At 36.5% G+C, this 24,474-nt stretch overlaps 1 protein-coding gene across 2 annotated transcripts in view; it reads left to right on the top strand.

Moving 5' to 3' along the window:
- UPF2 (UPF2 regulator of nonsense mediated mRNA decay) overlaps positions 1–24,474 on the top strand; it is a 110,854-nt gene that overhangs the window by 74,766 nt on the left and 11,614 nt on the right. For both annotated transcript variants that reach the window (XM_046012479.1, XM_046012480.1), the window contains exons 15-19: positions 1,408–1,591; positions 6,955–7,094; positions 10,346–10,450; positions 10,739–10,837; positions 17,357–17,524. In XM_046012479.1, the coding sequence (XP_045868435.1) occupies positions 1,408–1,591; positions 6,955–7,094; positions 10,346–10,450; positions 10,739–10,837; positions 17,357–17,524 (696 nt within the window). The remainder of the gene's footprint in view (positions 1–1,407; positions 1,592–6,954; positions 7,095–10,345; positions 10,451–10,738; positions 10,838–17,356; positions 17,525–24,474) is intronic.

Here is a 24,474-nt window from a genome sequence, read left to right as displayed (position 1 = left end):
GTGTTGAAGAAAATAAATTTAAAATTACGACTTTTAAAGTATCAGAAATATTTTCACATAGTGGCTGCTGTTAAATGGAGGCAAATGCTCTGGGGGAAGAGCAGATAACTTTGTTCTGTCACCGTACACATGCAGTAGAGGACAACTTGGTAACTTGCTTGTTTTCTGACTTGATAAGCAAAAAATGGGGAGGGAAATTCTACAGATTTGAGAGTCAGATTGCTGGTTGTATGCAAGGACTATCTTACGTTGGAGACTGTATCGAAACCAAACGTTTGTGACAAAATGTCAGTTTTAACTCTCAGCATCAAAAGTAAACTCTCTTTCAGAAGAGTGTCCTTATTTGCATTCACTCTGAAATCCCAGACTGAGAGGAAAAAGCCACTCAGAACTATCCAGGAGCAGAAAGAGACAAAAGTAGTTTTTGAGTAACAAGCAGAAATGTGTAGCAGGATATACTTAGGGAATTGGGAGTAAGGAGTGAGTGAGGCCTGGGGGATGAGGGCAGTGTGTTCTAGGTCAGAGAATGTACATGTACAGTTAAGTATGGGAAGGCCAGATGGAAAGGACCTTCGCAGCGGTGCTTCTAAACTTTAATGTACATATGCGCCACCTGGAGATATTGTTAAAATGCAGATTGTGATTCATTTGGTCTAGGGTGGGGGCCCAAGAGTCTGCATTTCTAACAAGCTCACAGTTGAAGTCCACATGTCAGTAGCAAGGACCTAGAACAAATTGGAGAGGAGAAAGCACCCAAAAGGATACCCTTTTATATATAAGCAAATTCTTGGGTTGTGCTTTTCAGTTAAACTTAGGAATTGCATAGTAGAAGATAGAATGAAGGAATCAGGCTAGGAGAAGCAAGGGAAGATCTCTGAACAGCACCATATATGACACAGTAGCTGTCCAATAAATGCGTGTGGATTAGTGGTTTTTATATATTTCAAAAACTGTATCTTCAGATACTTTTTTTTTTGTATCTTCAGATATTTTAATTGACCTGTTTAAAAATCAAAGCAAGTAGCATAGAGAAAATAATAAAAACGCATCAAAACTATGGCTTTGAATTTGGTTTTATTGTTTTGTAAAATAAATATTTAAACCCTGTTTGGGGTTTGGGAATGGGGTTTCTGCCTTGTTTTAGTACCTAGAAATTTATTTGATATTTATGATTTTTCCTTGCCTTTAAAAAGGATTTTTGATAGTTGTAATAAAAAAATTAAAATCACCAAATGGCTTAGAAACTGGATTAGGTTATTACTGTTGACCATTAATAAAAATGTTAGCTGTTTTGTACAACTCTTGTTAGTTATTTTAACTAGGTAATATCACAATATAGATTATTATTTTAAAATATTTTTGTTCTTTAATTTCCTATAGCTAAACTTATTTTTCATTTGTTATCAGCGTTATGTTTGGTGGAAGAAAAGTTTGGAGGTTTGGACAAAAGACCATCCATTTCCTATTGACATAGATTACATGATCAGTGATACACTAGAACTGCTAAGACCAAAGATCAAACTCTGTAACTCTCTGGAAGAATCCATCAGGCAGGTACATGACTTGGAACGAGAATTCTTAATAAAACTAGGTAAGCAATTAATTACAGAGGGAAAATGAAGATGATGTTTGGCAGATTGTTTCTAGAATTTGCTTTATATTGTTAGCAGTGTTTGCTTTTGTATACTTTGTTTTCGATGTTGAGTGTTGTATAATAGTGTTAGGTAAGACCTGGGTGACATACTTCTTGATTTCATTAAATAATCCCAATTTGGAGGAGAATAGTCATGTAAGGAAAGGATAGTGATAGAAAAACACTTCCTGTCAGCCTCTCTTAATTAGTAAATTTTTGCTGCTAATACAAAACACTTTTGATGAAATCATCTCTTACGTATACAGTATATATTTTCAACATGCATTATCTTCTAACAGTGCAGGCAGACACTGTAGGGGGAGTATCAGAAGTTTTGGAACTACCTTGTGGAATTTTAGACCTTACTTGGGAGAGTAATCTCTATTTTTTAGGACTAGAGAAAATGTGAGAACTATGCGCTATAGGACAATTGGTCTGTTTACTTTCTCAACATTCTTCTGAGACTGTTCTTGGAGAAGAGTTAGCTCTTGAACAGCTCCCACAAGGGACTAGGAGCTGACTAACTTTGTCAGTGGAAATAACTGGAATGAGGTGCAGCCTTACCAATCCGGTTTGCTTGCTAATAGTTCTTAGCATGTTAGCATGTTTTATTGTAGTCATTTCAAAGTGACACGTTTTTAGGCTGTTAAGCTAATGTTTTATTTCCTGCCAGCACTTGGTACCCATATGTCTGTCATTAGGGGATCCTTAAGCTTCACCATTTATGCTAACTGCATAAATTTACTATGTTGCATATCTAAAGTACTTCCTTTCATGGCAAAGGTATTTGTGACTTTTTTCCTCTAGAACTGTTTTTTCATATTATATCCAGCATTTTAATTTCTTTCTCCAAGGGTCCATCCTCTGGAGAATATGATTGCTGTTATCTATTTGAGCGGTATTTTTAAAGGTGCTACTGATTGTGCAGCTGTTCACTTTTCTACCACTCCACCCAGAAAGGGCATATGTGATTCTTTTGTTCTTTGAACTTTGTCCCCAGTTAACTACTTTTTTTTTCCTTTTCAGATTTCCAGTTGTATAATATGATCATTTCAGGCAGAGTACTCACTTCTCTTGATTATTTCATTTACTTCAAATGCTTTTTAAGAATTTTTTATTTTAAAGATTTTATTTATTTATTTGAGAGAGAGCACGAGAAGGGTGGGGGAGGGCAGAACGAGAGGGAGAAGCAAACCCCCTGCTGAGCAGGGAGCCCAACACAGGGCTCAGTCCCAGGACCCTGAGATTAAGGACAGAGGCTTAACAGACTGAGCTACCCAGGTGCCCCTACTTCAAATGCTTTGATAAATTTAAGTCTTAGCCTTATTTCCCAAAAACTTTTACAGATGGTACATTCTGTGTAGTGGGCATCAGGTAACACTAGTTTGACACCTAGTTTGGTAGCAGTAAAGGGTATGGTGTACTTTATCCTTTTTATAGAGCAAAGGGTTAAGTTAAAGGACCTCAGACTTCTTTTGAGGGGTCTGTTCTTGTTTAGAATATGGGAAAGAAAACACAGGCCACCATTTGTGGATCAAAATCCAAAGGTGATGGCAACTAGAATCAGTATGCTCCCAAGTTGTCCCATTTCCTCCTCTTTTAGAATCTTAAGTATCAGGAAGAAGAAGTACAGGAACAGTTTATATTACCCTATTTCCATATCTTGCCTTTGGTAGTTTTTCTTGTTTTCAAGCACTTTGTAAATTCATTATTATTTTAATTTTATAAGAGCCCAATGCTAAAGAGCTACAAAGTTCCTTTTCATTTTGAAAGTCATTTTTATATTATTCAAAGTAGTACTTGTTTGGAGCACCTGGGTGGCTCCATCATTTAAATGGCTGACTCGATTTTTGGCTCAGGTCGTACTCTCAGGGTTGTGGGATTGTGCCTCACATCAGGCTCTGCACTCAGCACAGAGTCTGCTTGAGGATTCACTCTCTCTCCCTCTGCCCCTCCACTCTCTCTTTCTCTAAAATAAACAAATACATCTTAAAAAAAAAAAAAAGTAGTACTTCTTTGTGGCAAAAAATGAGAAAAATACCAAGAAAACAAAAATCATGTTCCACACACAAGAATAATCACGTTAACAATTTTTGGTATGTTCTCGTCCTTTAAAATTTTTTCACGTTTGCAGTTTTATAACTAGATTTTTTCTATCTAATATATTACGAAATTTCTTCCTGATATGAAATATTTTTCTAATTCTTAATTGGCTGTATTCCTTTGTATGAATGTGCCATAATTTATTTAATCCTATTGCTTGGCACTTAGGTTATTTCCAGTTTTATATTACTATAAATAACATTTTTGTATATCTTGGTTTTCTCAGTATAGACTTAGAATTATTGGCTAAAACATTCTCTTTAAATTTAAGAACAAAACCAAAGTGGTTATAAGCAATGTAATTTAATCTCATTTTGGAACTTCTAGATTGTATCGTGTATAAGGAACAGAAATGAGGGAAATGGAAGTGAGAAAGAAAGAAGCCACATGAATAAATTATAAAGCCAACAGTGTATTTCACGAATTAGTAATAAAATCAGTAGAACAGAATAAAAGACCTAGAAGCACTCCCCAATTAAATACAAAATAATTATATATAATGAACTAGGAATCTTAAAAATAGGATAAGGGCAGCAGGTCAGCATTTTGGAGGAAAACTGATACAGAGCCACATCCTATCAAACTGCAGATGGATTAAGGAGTTAAATATTTTTAGGGACACCTTGGTGGCTCAATTAAGCATCTGCCTTTGACTCAGGTCATGGTCCTAGGATTGAGTCCCGCATTGGGCTCCTTGCTTGAGTCCCACATTGGGCTCCTTGCTTAGCAGGGAGTCTGCTTCTCCCTCTACCTGCTGCTCCCCCTGCTTGTGCGTGCTCTCTTCTCTCTTACTCTCTGACAAATAAAATCTTCTTTTTTTTTAACTACTAATAAATAGTTTACAAATAAGTAGTTTATAATAAATATATATATAATATAATAAAATAGTTTATAAATAAAAACTTTTTAAACTATTAATTTTTAAAAATAGATCTGATTATCAAATATTTGAAGAGGCCTTAATTTTCCCAAATTCTAAAACAGTAGGAAACATATACATGGCAACAGATTGGGGTGTTTAAAGCTCTTATACAGTACAAAAATAAAATTAAAGTGAAAATAGTCTCCATGCCAGGTTACTTTCACTTACAAAAAGAGCAAAGGCAAATTGGTAATAAAATAGAATACCCTGACACATAAATGAACATGACATAATCACATGGTTGGGGGGGGATTGGTGTTTTTATTGAGTACTGTCTGATGCCAGAGTGACACAGGAAGGTAATATTAGTTATATTTGACAAATCAAAACACTGGGTTAACCTGCCAAGCCAGAATTCAAAGACTGCTTTCTCTGACATATTAAGTATGGGAGGAAATGCTCAACATCTCTTGTAAGCAGAAAAATAAAATTTAAAGCAGTCTGAATGGAAGTATTATTACCCTCTCTGTTAGGAGCAGGAGAACTGAGGCACCAAGAAGCATTTTGTTGTTTGTATTTTGTTAACCCTATATCCTGTGGGTGTACATTTTTATCTCCATTGTTTAAGATTGACAGTGTTCTAGGGATCAGCAGCTAGATAGTTATTATACTGTTTAGCAAATGCAAAATATATTTATAAATTGTTTTTGAAAGTATCCTGCAATGCAAATGAAAATGTGTTAGAAATAGTATGTATTTTTCTTACAAATTAGAAGTATGACTGTCAAAGCAACTTCTACATTATAGTTCTTCCCACTATGCATGTTTTAGGTGGATAGAAAAAAGGTGTAAGGACAGCTTATGCTATGTGAGTTTATTAGCACTGTGATATTTTTTACTCAGAATGTTTAGATTTAGACAGTTGTGACTAAATTTTTTGGCTTTGATAGCTTAAATAACAGTCCAGTATTCTGCTGTTAAAGTGCCTATATATAAATAAGTAAATAAATAAAATGTTTCTGTATAAAATCTATAATTGTGTTTGAAAACTAATAAGTGATAGAAATTTTAAGTTAATGGATTCTCATTCTGAAGCAACAACTTCTTTTCTCAGTATTAATTTTTTAAATTTTCAAACTTCAGTTACCTACTTTAATCACCTTGTACTTTCATATTTTTGTTACTTCTTGGTTAATTTCTTGAACTTAAGACACTGGAATAATTTTTTACTCCTATTGGATAGGTTATTCAAAGTCTTCAGACTTCAGTATTCCTCATAAAATGAAAGTGTTAAATCATTATATGATTGGTAAAGTTTCTTTCTGCTCTAATCATCTAAGAGTCTGAATAAAAACAAGTGTTTACTAAACACCTAGTGTGTATTTATCAATATATGGCCTATGATAAGTTTTGAATATATAAAACAATTCTTTGTCTTCAAGTGCTTTATAATCTGATATTATGGTTATGAAATCATTAGAAAAAAAACCAACATTGTAATGGTGTATCCTTAAATGTAAAGTGCTATGAGAAATTCTCCAAGTGCTTTAGGAGCAAGTAGGAAGAGTAATAGGTTGAGGTACTCATTGAATTTATGCAGAAAGTAAAATTTAGACTGAACTTAGGGAATGTACGGGAAGGACTTGAAAGTGTATTTTGAAGGATATTCTCTATTGAGAAGATATCAAATGAGCAGGAGTCCAGGATAGTATGCTTGAGCAGCAGAAAGTCAGATCAGATGAGGCATCTTGCAAGTAGAGAGAGTGGTTTGGAATTCAAATGTTAATTAAGAATTGACTAGGCCTTGAGCTGTGGAAGCAAATTCAAGCCAGGATTCTCTGAGGAGGAGAATGCCAATACTGAAGAAAAAAATTAAGCCCTTTGGTGACACAACTTTGCCTCCTTCCCTTAGTTTTAATGTGCAGACATTCAGATTGATAGCCAAATGATTTCTCTATGAAGGCAACTTAATTTTATATCTTTGATGTTGGAGGTATTCTAAAATGTCACTTGATAAAAAGTGTGGCTGAGGCTTCACTTACATGGTTAAGGCTGCATTTTATATGCTGGTATGTTTTGTGTTCTTTTGAGATGGAGATAAACAGAAGCTGAAAGAAAAAATATGTATGTGTTTATATATGCATATAGATATACATATATATATAATGTGTTAATGCTTTTTTGTTGAAATGAAGGTCTCTGTAGTTTGTAAAATGTTTCTCAAATAATTTTAAATTGTATTCTTACTATTCTGAGAAAATGGCTGTTAAATTATCTCACTTAAAAATTAAGTGGTATAATATTGAAAATTTACTCCTTTTTATGTTTTTTTATTCCACTTTCTCCTCATTTCAAGGCCTAGTAAATGACAAAGATTCAAAAGATTCCATGACAGAAGGAGAAAACCTTGAAGAGGATGAAGAAGAAGAAGAAGGAGGAGCTGAAACAGAAGAGCAATCTGGAAATGAAAGTGAAGTAAATGAACCAGAAGAAGAGGTGATGACTTTTGTTTATAGCCAATAGGTACATCTGTACAAGAGTATCTTGATTATTTGAGCTAAAATTTTCTTTAATTTGTAAAATAAGATCTCCTCCTTAGTTTTATTATAGGAACTGTAACTAGTAGTATATGTCTGTTATAAAACCCCTGGAATTAAGGTGTTTTTGTTTTTTTTAAAGTAAGAAAATCATAGTATTGGCCAGAAGATCATAAGACATTTTTTTAGTAGGAACATTTTTTTGGAGTAGATTTTGCTGCTGCACTAATTAGATAAACAGAATCTAATAAATTAAACATCCTTAGTAGGTGTGTCATTGAAAAGTGACTCATTTTCCTGTATTTCTCATCTGAAGAGTTGGGATATATTTCCTCTTTTTAAAAAGTAAACTATAACTTTGAAAGTTGTATAATTTTTCACCATTGTTTACTTTTCCAATTGCAGTTGTAAATATCATACATGATATATGTGTGTTTGCTAAGTAGAAAATCTCAGTGTTTAGTTGGCATTGCATGAGCCTTGTCTCCTTCTCAAGACCACCCTTTCCCATGGCTGCTCTCCAAGGATAGGGAAAACATTTTATTTTATTTTATTTTATTTTATAAGATTTTATTTATTTGAGAGAGTGAGAGTGAGAGTATGAAAGGGGAGAAGGTCAGAGAGAGAAGCAGACTCCCCGTGGAGCTGGGAGCCCCATTCAGGACTCAATCCCAGACTCCAGGACAAGGACCTGAGCCAAAGGCAGTAGATTAACCAACTGAGCCCCCCAGTTGCCCAGGGAAAACATTTTAAAGAGAGAAAATAGGTTGATTCATAAGAGCAGTGTGAGATATTCTACAACTTCAGCTGAGAAAGGGCTACAGTGTACTCTTCAGATAAATTGTGCTCTTTTATTCTTCTTGGTCCTCAACTTGGTCCTTGGCTCCATATGGCCTTTCAGAGTTATTCCTAGCACCGAATAGCCCGAATATTTCCTCCTGAATATCAGCTGTGTAAATTAAAGATAACAGTAAAGATGAAGTAAATGTTCTGCTAAAATTCTAATTTTCTGTAGTGTAGCATTTTTATAATTTAGCAGTAAGTACAAGATTTAATTTGTCATCATAGTAGTAATAATATTTATATTACCATTTCTCATACCATGCTATGAGGTAGGTGAGAAGATAAGGCACAGGTAGTTTAATTTGCACAAGCTCTTACTAAGTGCTGAGCCAGTATTTGAATTCAGACAGTGTGACTTGTCCTCTGCTGCCCCTCCTGCTTTCCTTAGCCAACTTTTGTGTCCATTCACTTCCAGATCCCACAGATTATTATGTATAATAGGGATTAGGATAGTGGAATTCTAGTTCAGCATTTCAGTTTCAAAAGTTAATCTATTTTATTTTGACTGAGTAATGGAAAAATAAAGAGTAAGGAGGAAAAGTTTATGCAGTTTTACTTAGTTTAGCTTAATTTTTGAATAGGAAACTTTTTTTTTTTTAAAGATTTTATTTATTTATTTGACAGACAGAGATCACAAGCAGGCAGAGAGGCAGACAGAGAGGAGGAAGCAGGCTCCCTGCCAAGCAGAGAGCCCGATGTGGGGCTCGAACCCAGGATCCTGGGACCATGACCTGAGCTGAAGGCAGAGGCTTTAACCCACTGAGCCATCCAGGTGCCCCTAGGAAACATTTTTTAAGTGTTAAGAAATGATAACTTTTTTCAAGCAAATTTAAGAACATCTCTTGCAAATTTGATTTTGAATTACAGACTTATGTTTAAAAAAGTTAATGCATTTCGGGCACCTGGGTGGCTCATTCCGTTGGGTGTCTGCCTGTGGCCCAGGTCATGGTCCTAGGGTGCTGGGATCAAGCCCCACCATGTTGGTCTCCCTGCTCAGCAGAGAGCCTGCTTCTCCCTCTCTCTCTGCCCCTCCCTCTGTCCCAGCTCATGCTCGTTCTCTCACTCGCTTTCTCTCAAAAAAAAAAAAAAAAAAGTTAATACATTTGAAAAAAGTAAATGCATTTCTTACATTCCCAGAATATTTCCATTTTAGAAGCACTAAAAACCTCTATCTATATAGTAAATTATAATACATTCTTTGGATTTTTGAAATTAATTGTTATGTATACTAAAAAGTTTGTGACAATTTAAAGAATTCATTTTTTTCTTAGGTATTATTTCTCATTCACATTATTTCTCAGCATAATGAGAAGAAGCTGGATTTAGTGTAGTCTTTTTTTTTAAACCTACAGAACTGAGTGAGACTGAATTAGGTTTGGGAATGGAAGAATACACAGATATGGTGCAACTGTGTGCTTTTTTGTGTGTGTCCTTGTGCAAAATCACTAAGGTTATTTCCAGTCTTCTGTTTGAAAAGGAAATTTGGCTGATAGAAGAGGAGGTGGGGACATTGACAGGAGAGGATGGGGAGAAGTGTGGGGATCAGAATGTCCACCTCCTCTGCTTAATAAGCAAGTGTATCCTTGGGCAGTTCGATTAACTTACCCAAGTGTTGTTTTTGTCCTGTATAAAAATGGGGACATGGGACGCCTGGGTGGCTCAGTTGGTTAAGCAGCTCCCTTCTGCTCAGGTCATGATCCCAGCGTCCTGGAATTGAGTCCCGCATCAGGCTCTTTGCTCAGTGGGGAGCCTGCTTCTCCCTCTGCCTCTGCCTGCCACTCTGTCTGCCTGTGCTCACTCTCTCTGACAAATAAATAAATAAAATCTATAAAAAAATAAAAATGGGGACATGAAAGCTTATCCTGCCTTCTTCAGAATTTAATAGAGCAAACAGAATGGTGTATGTCCGTACACCTTCCAAGCTGAGGTGCTTTATACACTGTAGTGCTTTATAAATTTAGTGTTCTTGATTTCAACTGCTAACGGTGTTAAATTTGAACTACTTATTGACTTTCAGAGTTAGATGGGTATTAAAGAACTACTGTGAGAAGTTCAGTCTCAAAATAGGGAGGAGAAATATATAAAAGGTTCAGGAAGCTCATTCCTTCTGCAATGCAAGGAAGAATTTCTACAAAGGATCTTTGTGTTACTAAATCAGTAGAAGATCGTGAGATGGGTTTTTAGCTACTGGTGTGCATTAGTTTTCAGCTAATGCCAGCTGACTTTGCTCTGAGTTGTAGGCAGACTACATAAAAGGCTGGAACTTGAGAATAATGAACAATTACATAGGAATTTTTAAATCTTAAGGCATTTAAAATAGAAATCCTTTTCAAAATATTTTAATCTTCTAATGTTAAATAATTTCAGGAGGGTTCTGATAATGATGATGATGAAGGTGAGGAGGAAGAGGAAGAGAATACCGATTACCTTACAGACTCCAATAAAGAAAATGAAACCGATGAAGAAAATACTGTATGTATGGCTGAAAATTGGCTTTTGAAATCATGCCACATTCTCTTTGTTATTTCAGTTTTAGCCACTGACGTATTTCTTGTGATTATTGAAAAATATTCCTTTGGAAAATCATTTTCAGTTTGTTTTCCTAAATACTTTATTAACACTTTTTTTTTTTTAATGTTAAGTAATGTTACATGCTTTACTCACTCATTCTTTGAGTTATGTTGAACCATACAAAAGACTCTGCCATCCAAAACATGATCTTAAAATTTGTGGTCTGGTTTCTTATTTTGTTTTAATAAGGAGGTAATGATTAAGGGAGGTGGACTTAAGCACGTACCTTGTGTGGAAGATGAGGACTTCATTCAAGCTCTGGATAAAATGATGCTGGAAAATCTTCAGGTATGAACGGTTCCTCTACCAGAGTGTCTTCTCACTTTAGGATAGTGAGGCATGTTCTTTTCTGGTTGACACGAGGATCTCCACATCTAAACAAACATTTGCCTGCGCAGCAGCTGCTTCCTCACGTATACAGCTTGCACTTGCCAGTGCTTCTCGCATCCCACATCCCAATTTGAACATTTTTTTGAGATACACTGGGGGAAATGTAGTAAATATTACACTTAAGAGTAATTTCATCGTACCAGTCACTCTTTTCTCTCTGTTTCTAAGACCTCTTTACTTAGAGTTTGCTTAGGATTCAAACTTGGCCAAACAGAAATATTTGGGGAAATTTAATATACCAAATTCTTAAGTTCAATTTAAAATTTGAATAACTTGTTTGTAAATATGTAGAGGAATATTGGTCATTTGGTGTTTAAAGAATGTTTAACAGATTCTTGACATTAATACACTGGACTTATAAAAAGCTCCATTTCCCAGTAATTTAGATTATGTTTTTCTATAATTAGAGGTCACATCCTGTGGACTGTTTCCTTCCACCCTCTTTATGTTGTTAAATCTTTTAGTGATTTGAGGAGAGTCGTCCTGGGATAGGGTACGCGGGCCCCATGCTGTAGGCTCATTGGAAAACAGGAAGGGAGAAAATGAAAATACTAGATACAGAGACAAGCGACCCTAGAGGAGTTTTACTAGAAAGGGAGGAGAAATGGAGAGGTGACTAGAGGTATAAGGGTTATTTTTGAGATGGAAGGTTTTGTAGTCTTTCTGTGCTGGTGGAGTAAATCCTTAGGGAAGAAATACTGGATTTTACTTTTTTTTTTTTTTAAAGGTTTATTTTTATTTATTTGACAGATAGAGATCACAAGTAGGCAGAGAGAGAAAGAGAGGAGGAAGCAGGATCCCTGCAGAGCAGAGAGCCCGATGTGGGGCTCGATCCCAGGACCCTGAGATCATGACCTGAACCAGAGGCAGAGGCTTTAGCCCACTGAGCCACCCAGGCACCCCTGGATTTTACTTTTGTGGATGCTACTAAGTCCAAAAGCTCTGATAAAGTACAAATTAGTGCTGTAGATTTTTAGGCCAGTTTGCTTCTTCCTGTGTTATTAAAGCTTCTTCATATATCTAGAAATATGAAGTCTTAAATTTATCTCATTTAGGAGTATAAGTCATCAGATAATCATACTCCCTTTGAAGAGACAGATAATAAACAGTTTATTTCTTTAAAAAGAAGATTTTTATTTATTCATTTGAGAGAGAGAGATTGAGCACAAGCAGGGGAGAGAGGCAGAAGGAGAAGCAGACTTCCAGCTGAATTGGGACCCGATGTGGGGCTCAATCCCAGGACCTGGAGATCATGACCTGAGCTAAAGGTCAGATGCCATGCAGGCGCCCCAACAATTTATTTCTTAAAAAAACTTTTCCTGTCTTACGTAAGTTTCCTGTCATACATAAATCAATAGCTGTTGAGTCTGTTGTTTATTTGTTTAAGTATTTATTGAGTATGTCTGTGTGCCTAGCACTGTGCAGTGGGCTTTTAGAAAGTAGTAAATAAAAACAGACCTAGTTCCTGCCCTCAGAGACGTTTTGGGGGAAGATACAAGTTTAACAACTAGACAAATACATAATTTCAAACTGCCCAGTGCTGAGGAACTGAAAGAACAGAATGCTTTTGTTGAGATAGGATAATCAAAGATCATGAATTTTAGACAAGACAGGCAGAAATGGAGCCATCTAGGTGAAAAATTGGGAGACTATGGGAACAGTGTGTCAGAGGTCCTGAGGCAGAAGATGATGTGTAATGTTTGAAAAACTAAAAGGAAGCCAGTATTACCAGAGCGTAGTCAGGTCTGTGGGGAGGGTAGCCTGGTATGTGAATGGATATTTATGATGGGTTTTCTTTGGATGGCACAGTCGTGTATGAACCATAGGTTCATATGAAGGTTTAGGCTGGGATAAGACAAAAAGCAAGGAGAGTGTTAGGAAGACTGATTAGAAGGCTGGTGATCCTGGTGACAGATGATGATCATCTGTCTAGAATAGTGGCGGGGCACAGAGAATGAAGTCTGGATTCAAAAGCTGTTTAGGAAGAAGAATGAACCAGACTTATTTGGCACTTGATTAGATAGCAGTGGGGTCAAGGAGTCCAGGACAGCACATGTTTTTTAGCTTAGGCCACTGGCTAGTTATCTCTGGTTGGAAATAAGGGGAAAGTGAGCAAGAGTTCCATTTGGCTATGTTAAGTTTGAGAAGCCTGTGAAATGCCAAAACGGAATTGTCAGATATCAGAAGAGAAACATAAGTGGAGTGGTTGTTAGAGCATACTTAAAGATGGAGCAATAAATGAATCACCCACATACAAAGTTTGGAGAGAGGGGGTGCTTGGGTGGCTGTCAGTTCAGTGTCCAATTTTTGATCTCAGTTCAGGTCTTGATCTCAAGGTCATGAGTTCGAGCCCCACACTGGACTCCAACTGGGCATGGAATCTACTTTATTATTTATTTATTTATTTTAAAAGATTTTATTTATTTATTTATTTGACAGAAAGAGAGAGCAAGAGACACCACAAGGAGGCAGGGAGACAGGCAGAGAGGGGGGCAGGGAAGCAGGCTCCCTGCTGAACAGAGAGCCTGATGGGCTCGATTCCAGGATCCTGAGATCATGACCTGAGCCGAAAGGTAGAGGCTTTAACTCACTGAGCCACCCAGGCGCGCCTGGAACCTACTTTAAAAAAAAAGTTTGGAGAGAGAGGAGGAGCAGATTCCAGGTTGAGTCCTGAGGAGCCCCTAACATTTAGAAATAGAAAAGCTGATGGAGTCAAGATACAGTCTTTTGATAGGGTCCAATAATCACTGGTTATTGAGAGTTCTTGAAGAAGAAAGCTAGAAGGATGGGAAGATGTGATCAGAGAGGAGGGAAGCTTGAATTCACCTTTATGCATATGTGTTTAGCCTACTGGAGAAAATTTAATCCCAAATTAAGCACTAATTTTCAAACACCATCAAATACCCAAAGCAAACAGCCACAAGGAGTTTTTTTCTTTTGATAAACTTGTCACAGAAAAACACAGTAGCCTAAAAGATACTGATTCTCCATAAATCAGGTCCTTAGAGTTTGTGTAGTCATAATTCTGTACCACTGGAAAGATTGGCAGGGGATGGGAACGATGGATTGGGGGAGAAGGTAGTTGGAGAAGAACAGGGAGATAGAGGCAGAATGAAATTAACAAAATTCTTTTTTTTTTTTTTAATATTTTATCTGGGGCGCCTGGGTGGCTCAGTGGGTTAAAAATATTTTATCTGTTTGAGAGAAAGTTTTTTTTTAAGATTTTATTTATTAGAGAGGGCTTGTTTTTAAGATTTAACAAAATTATTCTTAAACGTATCTGTAAGAATAAAATAGCTAGGAAACTTCTGGAAAGTAGAGGAAGATACTCTATAAGAAAATAAAACATTTTAAAGACACAATAATTGGCACAGCAGTAAATAGATTAATGAAATAGAGTCCAAAATAGACCTAAAATATGGCAACTTAGACTGTAATGATAACATTGCAGATCAGTTGAGGGAAATGGATTATTCAGTGAATGGTCAATAAAAATAAAACTGAATTTCTATTTTATTTCCACAACAGAATTAATTGCAAATTTATCAGGAATCTCAAAAAATGTTCAGACTATTGAGTACTGCATTCAGACTTCACATTTTTTCTTCATACAGTGTTGTCAGATACTGTTAATATTGCCAGGCCACAGTTAAGGCCATAAGCCTCATAAGTGGTGTAGTCTGTTCTCAGCCACCTGCTATTTTGCTTTCCATCTCAGAATGCCGTAAGAAATGACAAACCGGGGGTGCCTGGGTGGCTCAGTGGGTTAAGCCGCTGCCTTCGGCTCGGGTCATGATCTCAGGGTCCTGGGATCGAGTCCCGCGTGGGGCTCTCTGCTCAGCGGGGAGCCTGCTTCCCTCTCTCTCTCTCTGCCTGCCTCTCTGCCTACTTGTGATCTCTCTCTGTCAAATAAATAAATAAAATATTTAAAAAAAAAAGAAAAAAGAAAAAAAAAAGAAATGACAAACCGGGTGGGGGGTGGGGGAAGGGAGGGTGTGTGGGGTGTGTGTGTGTGTGTAATATAAATATAAAATTATGTGTATATGTGTATATATATGGTCTATATAATGCAGGGTTAATAGCTGTACTATAGCAGCAGATCCTGCAAACCAATGGGGGAAAAAAAATGAATGACCTGGGGTCTTTTTGTTGATTGAAAAAAATAAGTGAAATCATGTTAAAGCTCATGATAATCAAAAGATAAGCAAATTAAGGGTGCCTGGGTGGCTCAGTTGGTTAAGCATCTGCCTTTGGCTCAGTTCATGATCCCAGAGTCCTGCAGTTGAGCCCCTCATCGGGCTCCCTGCCCAGCAGAGAGTCTGCTTCTCCCTCTCTGTCTGCCTGTTGCCTCCCCTGCTTGTGATCTCTCTTTCACAAATAAATAAATAAAATCTTTAAAAAAAAAAGATAAGTAAATTAGGATGAGCCTTTTTATCAGATCACCAGATATTAAGATTTAAAAAGTAATAATACCCATTGTGGTTAAGTGTTGGTAAACATCTACATTTGGAATGTGTAAATCAGTCCAGCCTTTTTAGAGAGAAATTTAGTAAACCTATCAAATGGGGATGCCATTTGATATAAAAATTTACCCTTACTAATTGTCTCTCAAATGCATGAAGTTAAATATGCAACGATGTCATATTGTAATAGAACAAGAGTCTAGGAGCCCCTGGATGGCTCAGTTGGTTAAGTGGCTGCCTTCGGTTCAGGTCATGATCTCAGGGTTCTGCTATCAGGCGTTCTGTAGGTTGAGCTTCCTGCTCAGCTGGGAGTCTGCTTCTCTTCCCTCTTCCCCAGCTTGTGTGCATGCTCGCTCACTCTCAAATAAATAAAATCTTTAAAGAAAAAAAAAAGGAAAGGAAAAAAGGACCAGTTACATAAATAAGGGCATAGCCATGTAATTAGCTCTATATATAATCAACTAGAAAGATGCCCATGGAATCAAAAAGAAGAAAAACTCGTATAGAACAGTATGCACAATTTGCACCTTGTAAATTTTTATGTTTATATTAGTATTTTCAAGGAAAATCTGAAAGAACATGCCCCATTGATACTGGTTTTTGCACCTTGGAGCAGGTAGAGGTGGTCGGTTGAGGGAGAGGTTGGTATGGATGGACACACTATCTGATACATTTCTGTATCTAAATAATTTACAAAGAGTTAATTTTGTAATTAGAAAATGGTTAATTTATAAATCAAGGGCGATCTAACCTGATCCTTTCAAGTTTTAAGTAAAAAGTCTTTGTAAATCTTACAGACCTGGGAGAACTTCAGATTCTAACAAAGTGGAACTTAGAAATAACAAAATTTCACACCTTATTACCATTTTATTTGATTTGAAATCTCTTGGAAATAAGGAGCCTATATCGAAAGATCATTTAAATTGTAGTAAAGCAATTTCAAAACCTTCATGGCCTTTTCAGCATTACCTGCTTAGCTTTGAAGAATCATGTTCAGCTCTTTACTCATTTGTGCTCCATTCAGCAAATACAAAAAATTGTGCGCAGGTCCCTCAGTGCACTGTGTTTCATGTCTTTGCTTTGCACCTATTCTTCCCCTTCCTAAATTCCTTCCAAATCCTCAGACTGCTCTGCTACCGTCAGCTTATAAGAAATCATATGAAGCCTTAAAGATATTTTCAAGTGTCCCATTTTTATTGTCTTTTATGAAATCTCAGCATCCACCCACTCCCAACTGGGCCTATATATAGCCACTCTACACCCAACACAGGTTATATATGACTTGGATGAATTGTAATTAATTGATTTCTCTCTCTTAACAAGTTATGAGCGCTCTGAGGATAGAGACTATATTTTTGGTATTAGTACCTCAAAGCCTAATGCACAGTAAATCATCAGTGAAGGTTTTTTTGAATAATTGGTTGATGAATCTGGTGTAAATGTTAAAGACTTGGATGTTAACAAACATAAAGCTACTCTGAACATTAATAGATTTCATTCATTCTTAAACATTAATTGAGCACCTGTGGCCTGTAAAATGCTGCTTGAGGACACCAGGGAAAGGGTGTCCAGTGCTGAACCCCACCAGTCTGGTGGAGGATTCTCACAGGGGAGCAGGCACTTGTGACACATGGTAATTATGTAGGAAGATGTGTGGTGTGGCTGTGCCTTTCAGGAGCAGGTAAAGTTAGGAGAACCTACAGCATTGTGTGTTTTGGCCTCAGGGGAGAGTGATAAACAGGAGCTGGTTACAGAGGTCTGCCAAGCCGGCTGTAAGAGCAGGGGCAGGGGAGGGGCCAACTCAGTTTCAGTTACCTTTCAGAAAGATTACTTTGGCTCCAGTGATTGGTGTGTTTTAGGAACTATGGCACTGAATGAATTGTTCACAATTATATTTACATATATCCATGTGTACCTTGGAGAACTTACATAGTTTTTCATTTTCGTCTTTAAGCAACGAAGTGGCGAATCTGTTAAAGTGCACCAACTAGATGTTGCTATTCCCTTGCATCTCAAAAGCCAGCTGAGGAAAGGACCTCCACTCGGTGGTGGGGAAGGAGAGGCAGAGTCTGCAGACACAATGCCATTTGTCATGTTAACAAGAAAAGGCAATAAACAGCAGGTAAGAAACTGTCCTCTGTGCATTCACAATTGATTGTTAGTTACTGAGTTTAACTAATAACTGTTTTGTAGGTTCTAAGTTATCTTTTGCCTATGAAGGGAAAGAGTTGGAAACATTTAAAGTATTCAGAGGTAGAAATAATTTTATTTTTTATATGGGTGGAAGACACATCTGACTTCTAGTGAATGGATATGTTTTAAAAGAAAGGACATTTAAATCTTAAATTCATATATATTTGTTAGAATATATAAATACCTTGACTTTCAGGAGAAAGGTTTCATAAGTAAGCTCAGTGGGAAAGGAAAGGAGGATGATGACAGAGAGCCCAAGAAAATGTTCAGTTGTTAAGATTTCTCTTGAAGGGGCGCCTGGGTGGCTCAGTGGGTTAAAGCCTCTGCTTTCAGCTCAGGTTATGATCCCAGAGTCCTTGGATGGAGCCCCGTATCAGGCTCTCTGCTCAGCAGGGAGCCTGCTTCCTCCTCTTTCTCTGCCTGCCTCTCTGCCTACTTGTGATCTCTGTCAAATAAATAAATTAAATCTTTAAAAAAAAAAAAGATTTCTCTTGAAAATCATTGTTTTCTGACCTCTAATCCTTCTCCATTCTCCTTATACTGCTTCCTCCTTCTTTCCATTATCTTATAGATGGTCCTCAAAATCATTTCCCTGACTGCTGAACTATTACTTAAGGGATACATACACTGATTCATAGTTCATCCATCAAATATTTATTGGTTATTGAGCATTGGCTACATGCCAAATACCAAGTACTGAGGCTCTGGTGATCTATAAGATAAAGTCCCTGCCCTCGTGAGTTTACATCCTGCCAAGGTTGATAGACAAATGTATTTGCAGAGAGTGCAGTGTGCTATGAAGAAAAAAAAGCTCAGCTCTCAGATACAACTCTAGGATATATCACCCATTACCAATTCTGTAAAAATTTTCTCACATTTTAACATTTCTGAAATCAAGCTGCCTCCTAGCATTGATTGTATCTTGTGATAATTGGCAGCATTTTTTCCTCTTTTAGTGGAGGAATTAAAGGATAAAATTAAAGGAACATTAGGTTCTATGAAATATGGTACCTACAACAACTTACTATAGATAAGTCTATAATATAGACTTACAGACTCTGTAATAAGTCTGTTATAGATAAGTCTAATAACTGGTTTCTGTGTTCATTCAAACAGTCATGTAACAGGTAATTTGTTGTTCGCTCTGTATGCAGTAGGCACTGTCCCAGGTGCAGAATGTACAGCAGTCACCAGAGTGTCCTCTGGGCAGGAGCGGGTAGGAGAGTGGGGTGGGGCTGTGGGGGGGTTGAGGAGAGAGGAATTTTCATTCCAGTGCTGGGAGGCAGACAGTGAAGAAACACACAAGGTGAGGTTGAGGGAAATCTTATGAAGGAAAATAAAGCAAGATAGAGGCTAGAGAGAGACAGGTGGGGAGAGAGGGAGGGAGCCTACTGTGCTGAAGTGGATGGTCTGCAAGATCTCTAATGAGATGTCATCTGTGACGGAAGGGATAGTCTATTCCCTCCTCACCAGTGCAGCCACCAAGAGATGGTGCCCAAATTAATTTTTTATCTTTGCTTTTGTCGGGTAATCTTATATACTCAGAGGATCAGAGTTGTCCAGTATTTTGCTATACTGCAGGTAATTCTTGAGATACAAAACTTGTACACCAATTAGAACCCTGGAAAGGAGGGCCAGAGAAGGCTTCACATCATGTTGTATGTCAGCAGTTAACTTTGGCTCAGGCTCAGAGCACTGCTGTGTCTTCCAAACACTGCCTTCATAATTCTTTTCCAGTCATGGCCTTTGCTCCATCCTGGCCTCTGGGGTTGTTGTGCATTTAGGGGAGCTCTGCATTCACCCACCCTCAGGCCAGGTTTGAACTCTGGCAATTCCCCCACTCCCCCTTCCTCCACTCAGTCCCTAGAAAAATAAGGGTTTTTTCTAATCAAGACCCTAAACTTGGTGTTGAATGAAGTTCTTTGCAAAACTGCTCTCAGAGCACCTGAAACTGCTAGTTCATCACGGTTCCTAGGATTCTCAAAGCCCAGAGTTTCTGCTTTCCTTTCCCAGGGACTACTGCGTTCTCTGAGGCTCGCTATTCTATTTTAGTCATTACATTTTAGGTCTGCTTCATTCTCTGTTTTCTTTAAAAGCTCTTAGCTCCTCCCCTACCCCATACCAGATTTTCTGGGCCCAAAAGAGAGGGTTTTTTGGTTGTTTTTTTTTTTTTTTATTGTGAAGGGCAGTATGTGGCGCACCTTGGTTCCCATTCCAGTGCAGCTACTGAACATTTGTTCAGTACTTCATACTTCTTAAAACGTTTTTCTTAATCTTTTTTTTTTTTTTTTTTTTTTTAAGATTTATTTGGGAGAGAGTATGAGCTGAGGGTTGGAGGCAGAGGGACAAGCAGACTCCCCATTGAGTGGGGAGCCCCACCACATGGGGCTCTCTGGGATCGTAACCTGAGCTGAAATAGGATGCCTAATCCACTGAGCCACCCAGGTGGCCCAAACCATTTTTCTTATCTAAAAGGGGGTTTAGGAACATCTTTCTGTGAAGATCAAATTGCACAAAATTTAAATAATCCATTTTCTTCACTTGTCCCTCCCTTTTTTGAGGCACATGTGGAAATTTCTTTTAACTTTGTCAATTCATAGACACCATTTGACCTTTTTAGGACATAGAGGCATAAATTAAACCACAGCCAAGAAACTTCTGAGCTTTGAAAAATAAATTCTTTTCAGCAGTCCTAAATTCTAAATAGTATCGATGGAAGTAAAACTTGTTTATTTTTTAGATGGGATATTTTTGGTTTAAAGTAGATAGATTATATACTGTATAACCCATATAACTTTATACAAAATGAGGAGTGGAAATTCTTATTTCTTAAAATGTGAAATTTTAATTTTTAAGGAAACATTTTTATTGAACTTTACTAAAAATATATTGGCAAGATGAAGTGAGAGCTCAGAATACTTGGTTAATAAGTAAATTTTCAACTCATAAACTTTATTTGGAATTTTGGAAAATGTTCAGTTTTAGGAACATTATTTGAAGAAACATCACTGGTATTTTGTGGTCTGAAAAAGAAAGTTACTTTGTTCTGATTTTTATTTCTTTATTTAACTTTTGGGTGTTGGCCCTTCTTGTGTAACTGTTTTTCTAGAAATGTGAAACATTTTGCCTTATAGGAATCTTTAGTTCTTAAGTGAATGATCTCTTTGTGTACCAGATTTCTGCTGAGAAATAACTCTTCTGTAGTCATTAGGAAAATAAAACTAGGTGCTGAGGAAATGATTAGTTGAAAAGAAAAGAGGATAATGCTATTCATAATTTATTTTTCTAGATTTAAATATTTATAAGTTAGATTTAAATATTTATAAATTAGAATTGAAATATGTTTTGGCTATTAAAATAGAAGTTTTAATAGAATCATTATATAATGTTTTAAAGAACCTTTTTGACTGCTCTAAACAAATGTACAGTATATTTTTAAGATATAATATTCGTAAACAACCCATTTTTTTGCAGTTAATATTTATAAGGAGTCATCATTTATTTTATATATCTTTTGACTATAGTGATTGATACTTGGGATTATGTGTGTATATTTCAATTTCAGCTGCAGTTATGAAATAGCTTTAAAATATAGCCTAAATCACCTTTATTGCAATTATTGCATTCCAGAAAATCTAGTTTAATCTTTAATGACTTTCTTCTTTTTGTCATCTAGTTTGCGATAAAGTAGTAACTCTCTTTTAAAAATGTTTTGGCAGCTTTACAGTAAAGTCAGTTGGTGAGGGTGGCATCAGGAAATTGGTCTCTTGTGCTCTCTGTATTTATTACTCTCTTTTATAACCTTTTTACGGACTTCAGAACATTTTCTGTTGTAGAACTTATCTCAAGTCAGTCTTATAAATGAATAGAAGCCTATATTTTTCATATTTTTTTATCAAATCATTATGAAATTTCTTTTATGTTTTATACTGTTTTATTAGTGTGGTAAGTACCATCATTATTCATCTCTTTAGTACTGAATTATGAAGGACAGTTCAAACGTTATTATCAGAAACCCAGAAAGGGGAAAAAAACGGCCACCCTGTTTTCTCTCTGAGTATGTTAATGTGGTAACAGATAGAAGCGTCTTTGAATTGCAGCTTGTGATTTCAAAAAATTATCTGTCTGCCTTTCTTATTGGGCTGCTTTGCCCTGAGTATTTTGTGAAACAGTAGTATGTCACTCTGTGTTTGCGTATATCTACACATGTTTAAAACCAGTTTGTAAAGCTATTAAGGAAAAGCAGCTAGCTGAATAAGTAAGAGCATTGTAATATTGGAGTCTGTAATTTACTTTGAGAAACTCAGATTTTCACTTTTCTTTATCCTTATCTCAAATAAGGCATCTTACTTGATACTAGGAACAGAGAGTGACTTAAAATTTAGTTGTGATTCTTGAAACCTAATAGGTATCTTGTATTTCACTGCGACAGTACTCAGCATTGCCCAGATTTCTTACTTATGATAAAAATAAGAAAGTAATTGTGGTGATAACAGTAACAGCTAAAATATACTGAATTCCTACTTTATTTCAGACATTGTTCTTTTATGGGTAATTATATCTTTAAAAGTAATTATATCTTTAAAACTAATGTATTAATTTACGTAGCTCTGTCTTTACTGATTTATACTGGCAGGTTAAATTTTATTTAGAGTATTTGTATCTCTGATATATCTGCTAATCAGATTTCACAATTGTTCTGTTAAGAGAAGATTGGAAAATTGCTTTAAGTCATCATTCTGGAAATAGTCCTCATTCTTGTGGTCTTCCTGGAATTTGACATATCTGCTTCTGCTGTCATAATAATTTGGCCCACCTCTGTTTGCAGTGTCTGGATTGTTTTGTTGTTGTTATTTTGTTTTGGGTTTTGTTTGTTCGTTTTTACACTTTATTTTTTTAAGGTTTTATTTATTTGAGAGAGAGAATGAGCAGGTAAGAGAGAGAGAGAGGACACAAGCAAGGGGAGAGAGTCAGGAAGACTCATCACTGAGCAGGGAGCCTGATGCTGGGCTCTATCCCAGGATCCTGGGATCATGACCTGAGCGAAAGGCAGACACTTAACGAACTGAGCCAACCTGGCGCCCCTGTAGTTTCTGTTTTAATCAGCTTTGCTCTACCAGTAGTTTATAGTTTATAGTATAGTATAGTAGTTTATAGTAGTTTATAGTTTATAGTATATAGTATAGTATATAGTAGTATAGTATAGTATATAGTACCTGGATTTGGGAATGTAGGTGAAACAGAATGCTTTCTTCACGCATAGTGCTGGAAATTTAAAATTTCATTATGAATTAATGCAACATCTCAGTAATTCTGCTTAGGAAGAGTAAATTTATTATGAAGTTTTTGTTTCACCTATTAAATAACATGTAAAGAGTCTGGCAGAAAGGTTATTTTGAGCTCAACTTTTTCATTAACTTATTTTTTGTGCGTCTCCTTGATTTGTGAAAAGTACAAGATTTATTAGCAGGAATGATGACCATTTTATTTTAACTTTGTTTCAGTTGTTTTTGTTAGTGGAAATAAGACACAGTTGAGGCAAGTCCCATCTGATGCAGACACATTCCTGATGTAGACTACTACACAGGCCTCAGGGCAGTAGACAGAAGTAGTTAAGGTCTTCAGTTTCTACTTGGTGGTTGTCAGTGTCATTCTGCTAAGAAAGTGATGTTTTTAGTTGACTTGTGATTTTATTTTTCTGCAGTTTTGGTTTCAGCATAGTAACTAATGAGGGTGAGTATGATTCTGAACTTTGATGCATTATTAATAGGTAATATTTATGGAGACCCTACTGTGTCCTAGGCACTGTACATATTTATCTTACTTAATTCTTACAGCACCCTAAAATATAGTCTTGATATCATTGTATAGCTGAGAGAAAGAGCGTTCTTAAGTGATTTGCCGAATTGTACTAACATATAGGAGGCCTGAGCTGTGAACCTCATCTGTTTGACCACAAAAATCCGTGGTCGTCTTTGCAGCACTGCCTGGCAAGTGTATATTTCATGAAAGCACTGATTGTAATGTGGAACTGAAAGGAAGTTTGGGGGAGGGGCAGGAAAAACACAGAATTCATAATTGTGGATGAAGGAGAAAATGGACTATCGTCAGACCGTAAACAGTCCACAGCTAGCAGTTTTTAAAGGAGATGTAGAGGATTTGTAAATGCTTTTTCTTTTAATTGAAGTATAGTTGACAAGAGGAAGTACTTTTTAAAATGCTATATTCAGGATCATAAGAACAAGGAAAGGCAATCCCACCGTTTGTGGAGAGATTTTGGGCCAGGCAGGCAGGGCGGGAACGAACCAACCATTTACTTTTGCTTTTATCAACAAGGAAGATTTCATCCTGGCAGTTGGTAAGTTGGTAAGTTGAGGATTGGGTAAAATTAGATAGTGTCTAAAGGGATAATTTATCTACTTTAAATGAGTCCCAGTCTTTAGTTAAAAACCAATTATATCCTCAAAGACTGAAATAACTTCTATAAGTAATTGTAGAGCAGTTGTTGTTAAACTTAGAAAGTCTTTCAGATTGAGGTAATAGTTGAAAGGTTCCTAATGGACAAATAATTTCCTTGTTCAAAGAGCAAGGGAAAAATACATTCTGAAAACTGTACAATCCAGTAAACTTATATCAACTTTTAGCATAATTCTAGATTGAATTTTGAAACAGATGATTTTAGTCATGAGGAAAATGAAAATTAAAACCAAAGTAAAAATACCACTGTATACTCACTAGGATGGCTAAAATTAAAAAGATAGGCCATCCCAAGTATTGGCAAGGGTGTGGAGGAACCAGAACTCTCTTACACTGCTAGTGGAATGTAAAGTGGTACAAATACTTCGGAAAATATTTTGTAGTTTCTTAAAAAGTAAAACA

The sequence above is a fragment of the Meles meles genome, chromosome 7 (genome assembly GCF_922984935.1).
Source record: "Meles meles chromosome 7, mMelMel3.1 paternal haplotype, whole genome shotgun sequence".
Classification (NCBI taxonomy): domain Eukaryota; kingdom Metazoa; phylum Chordata; class Mammalia; order Carnivora; family Mustelidae; genus Meles; species Meles meles.
Note: the sequence above shows the minus strand (reverse complement) of the source record. Positions and strands in the feature narration are given on the sequence as shown.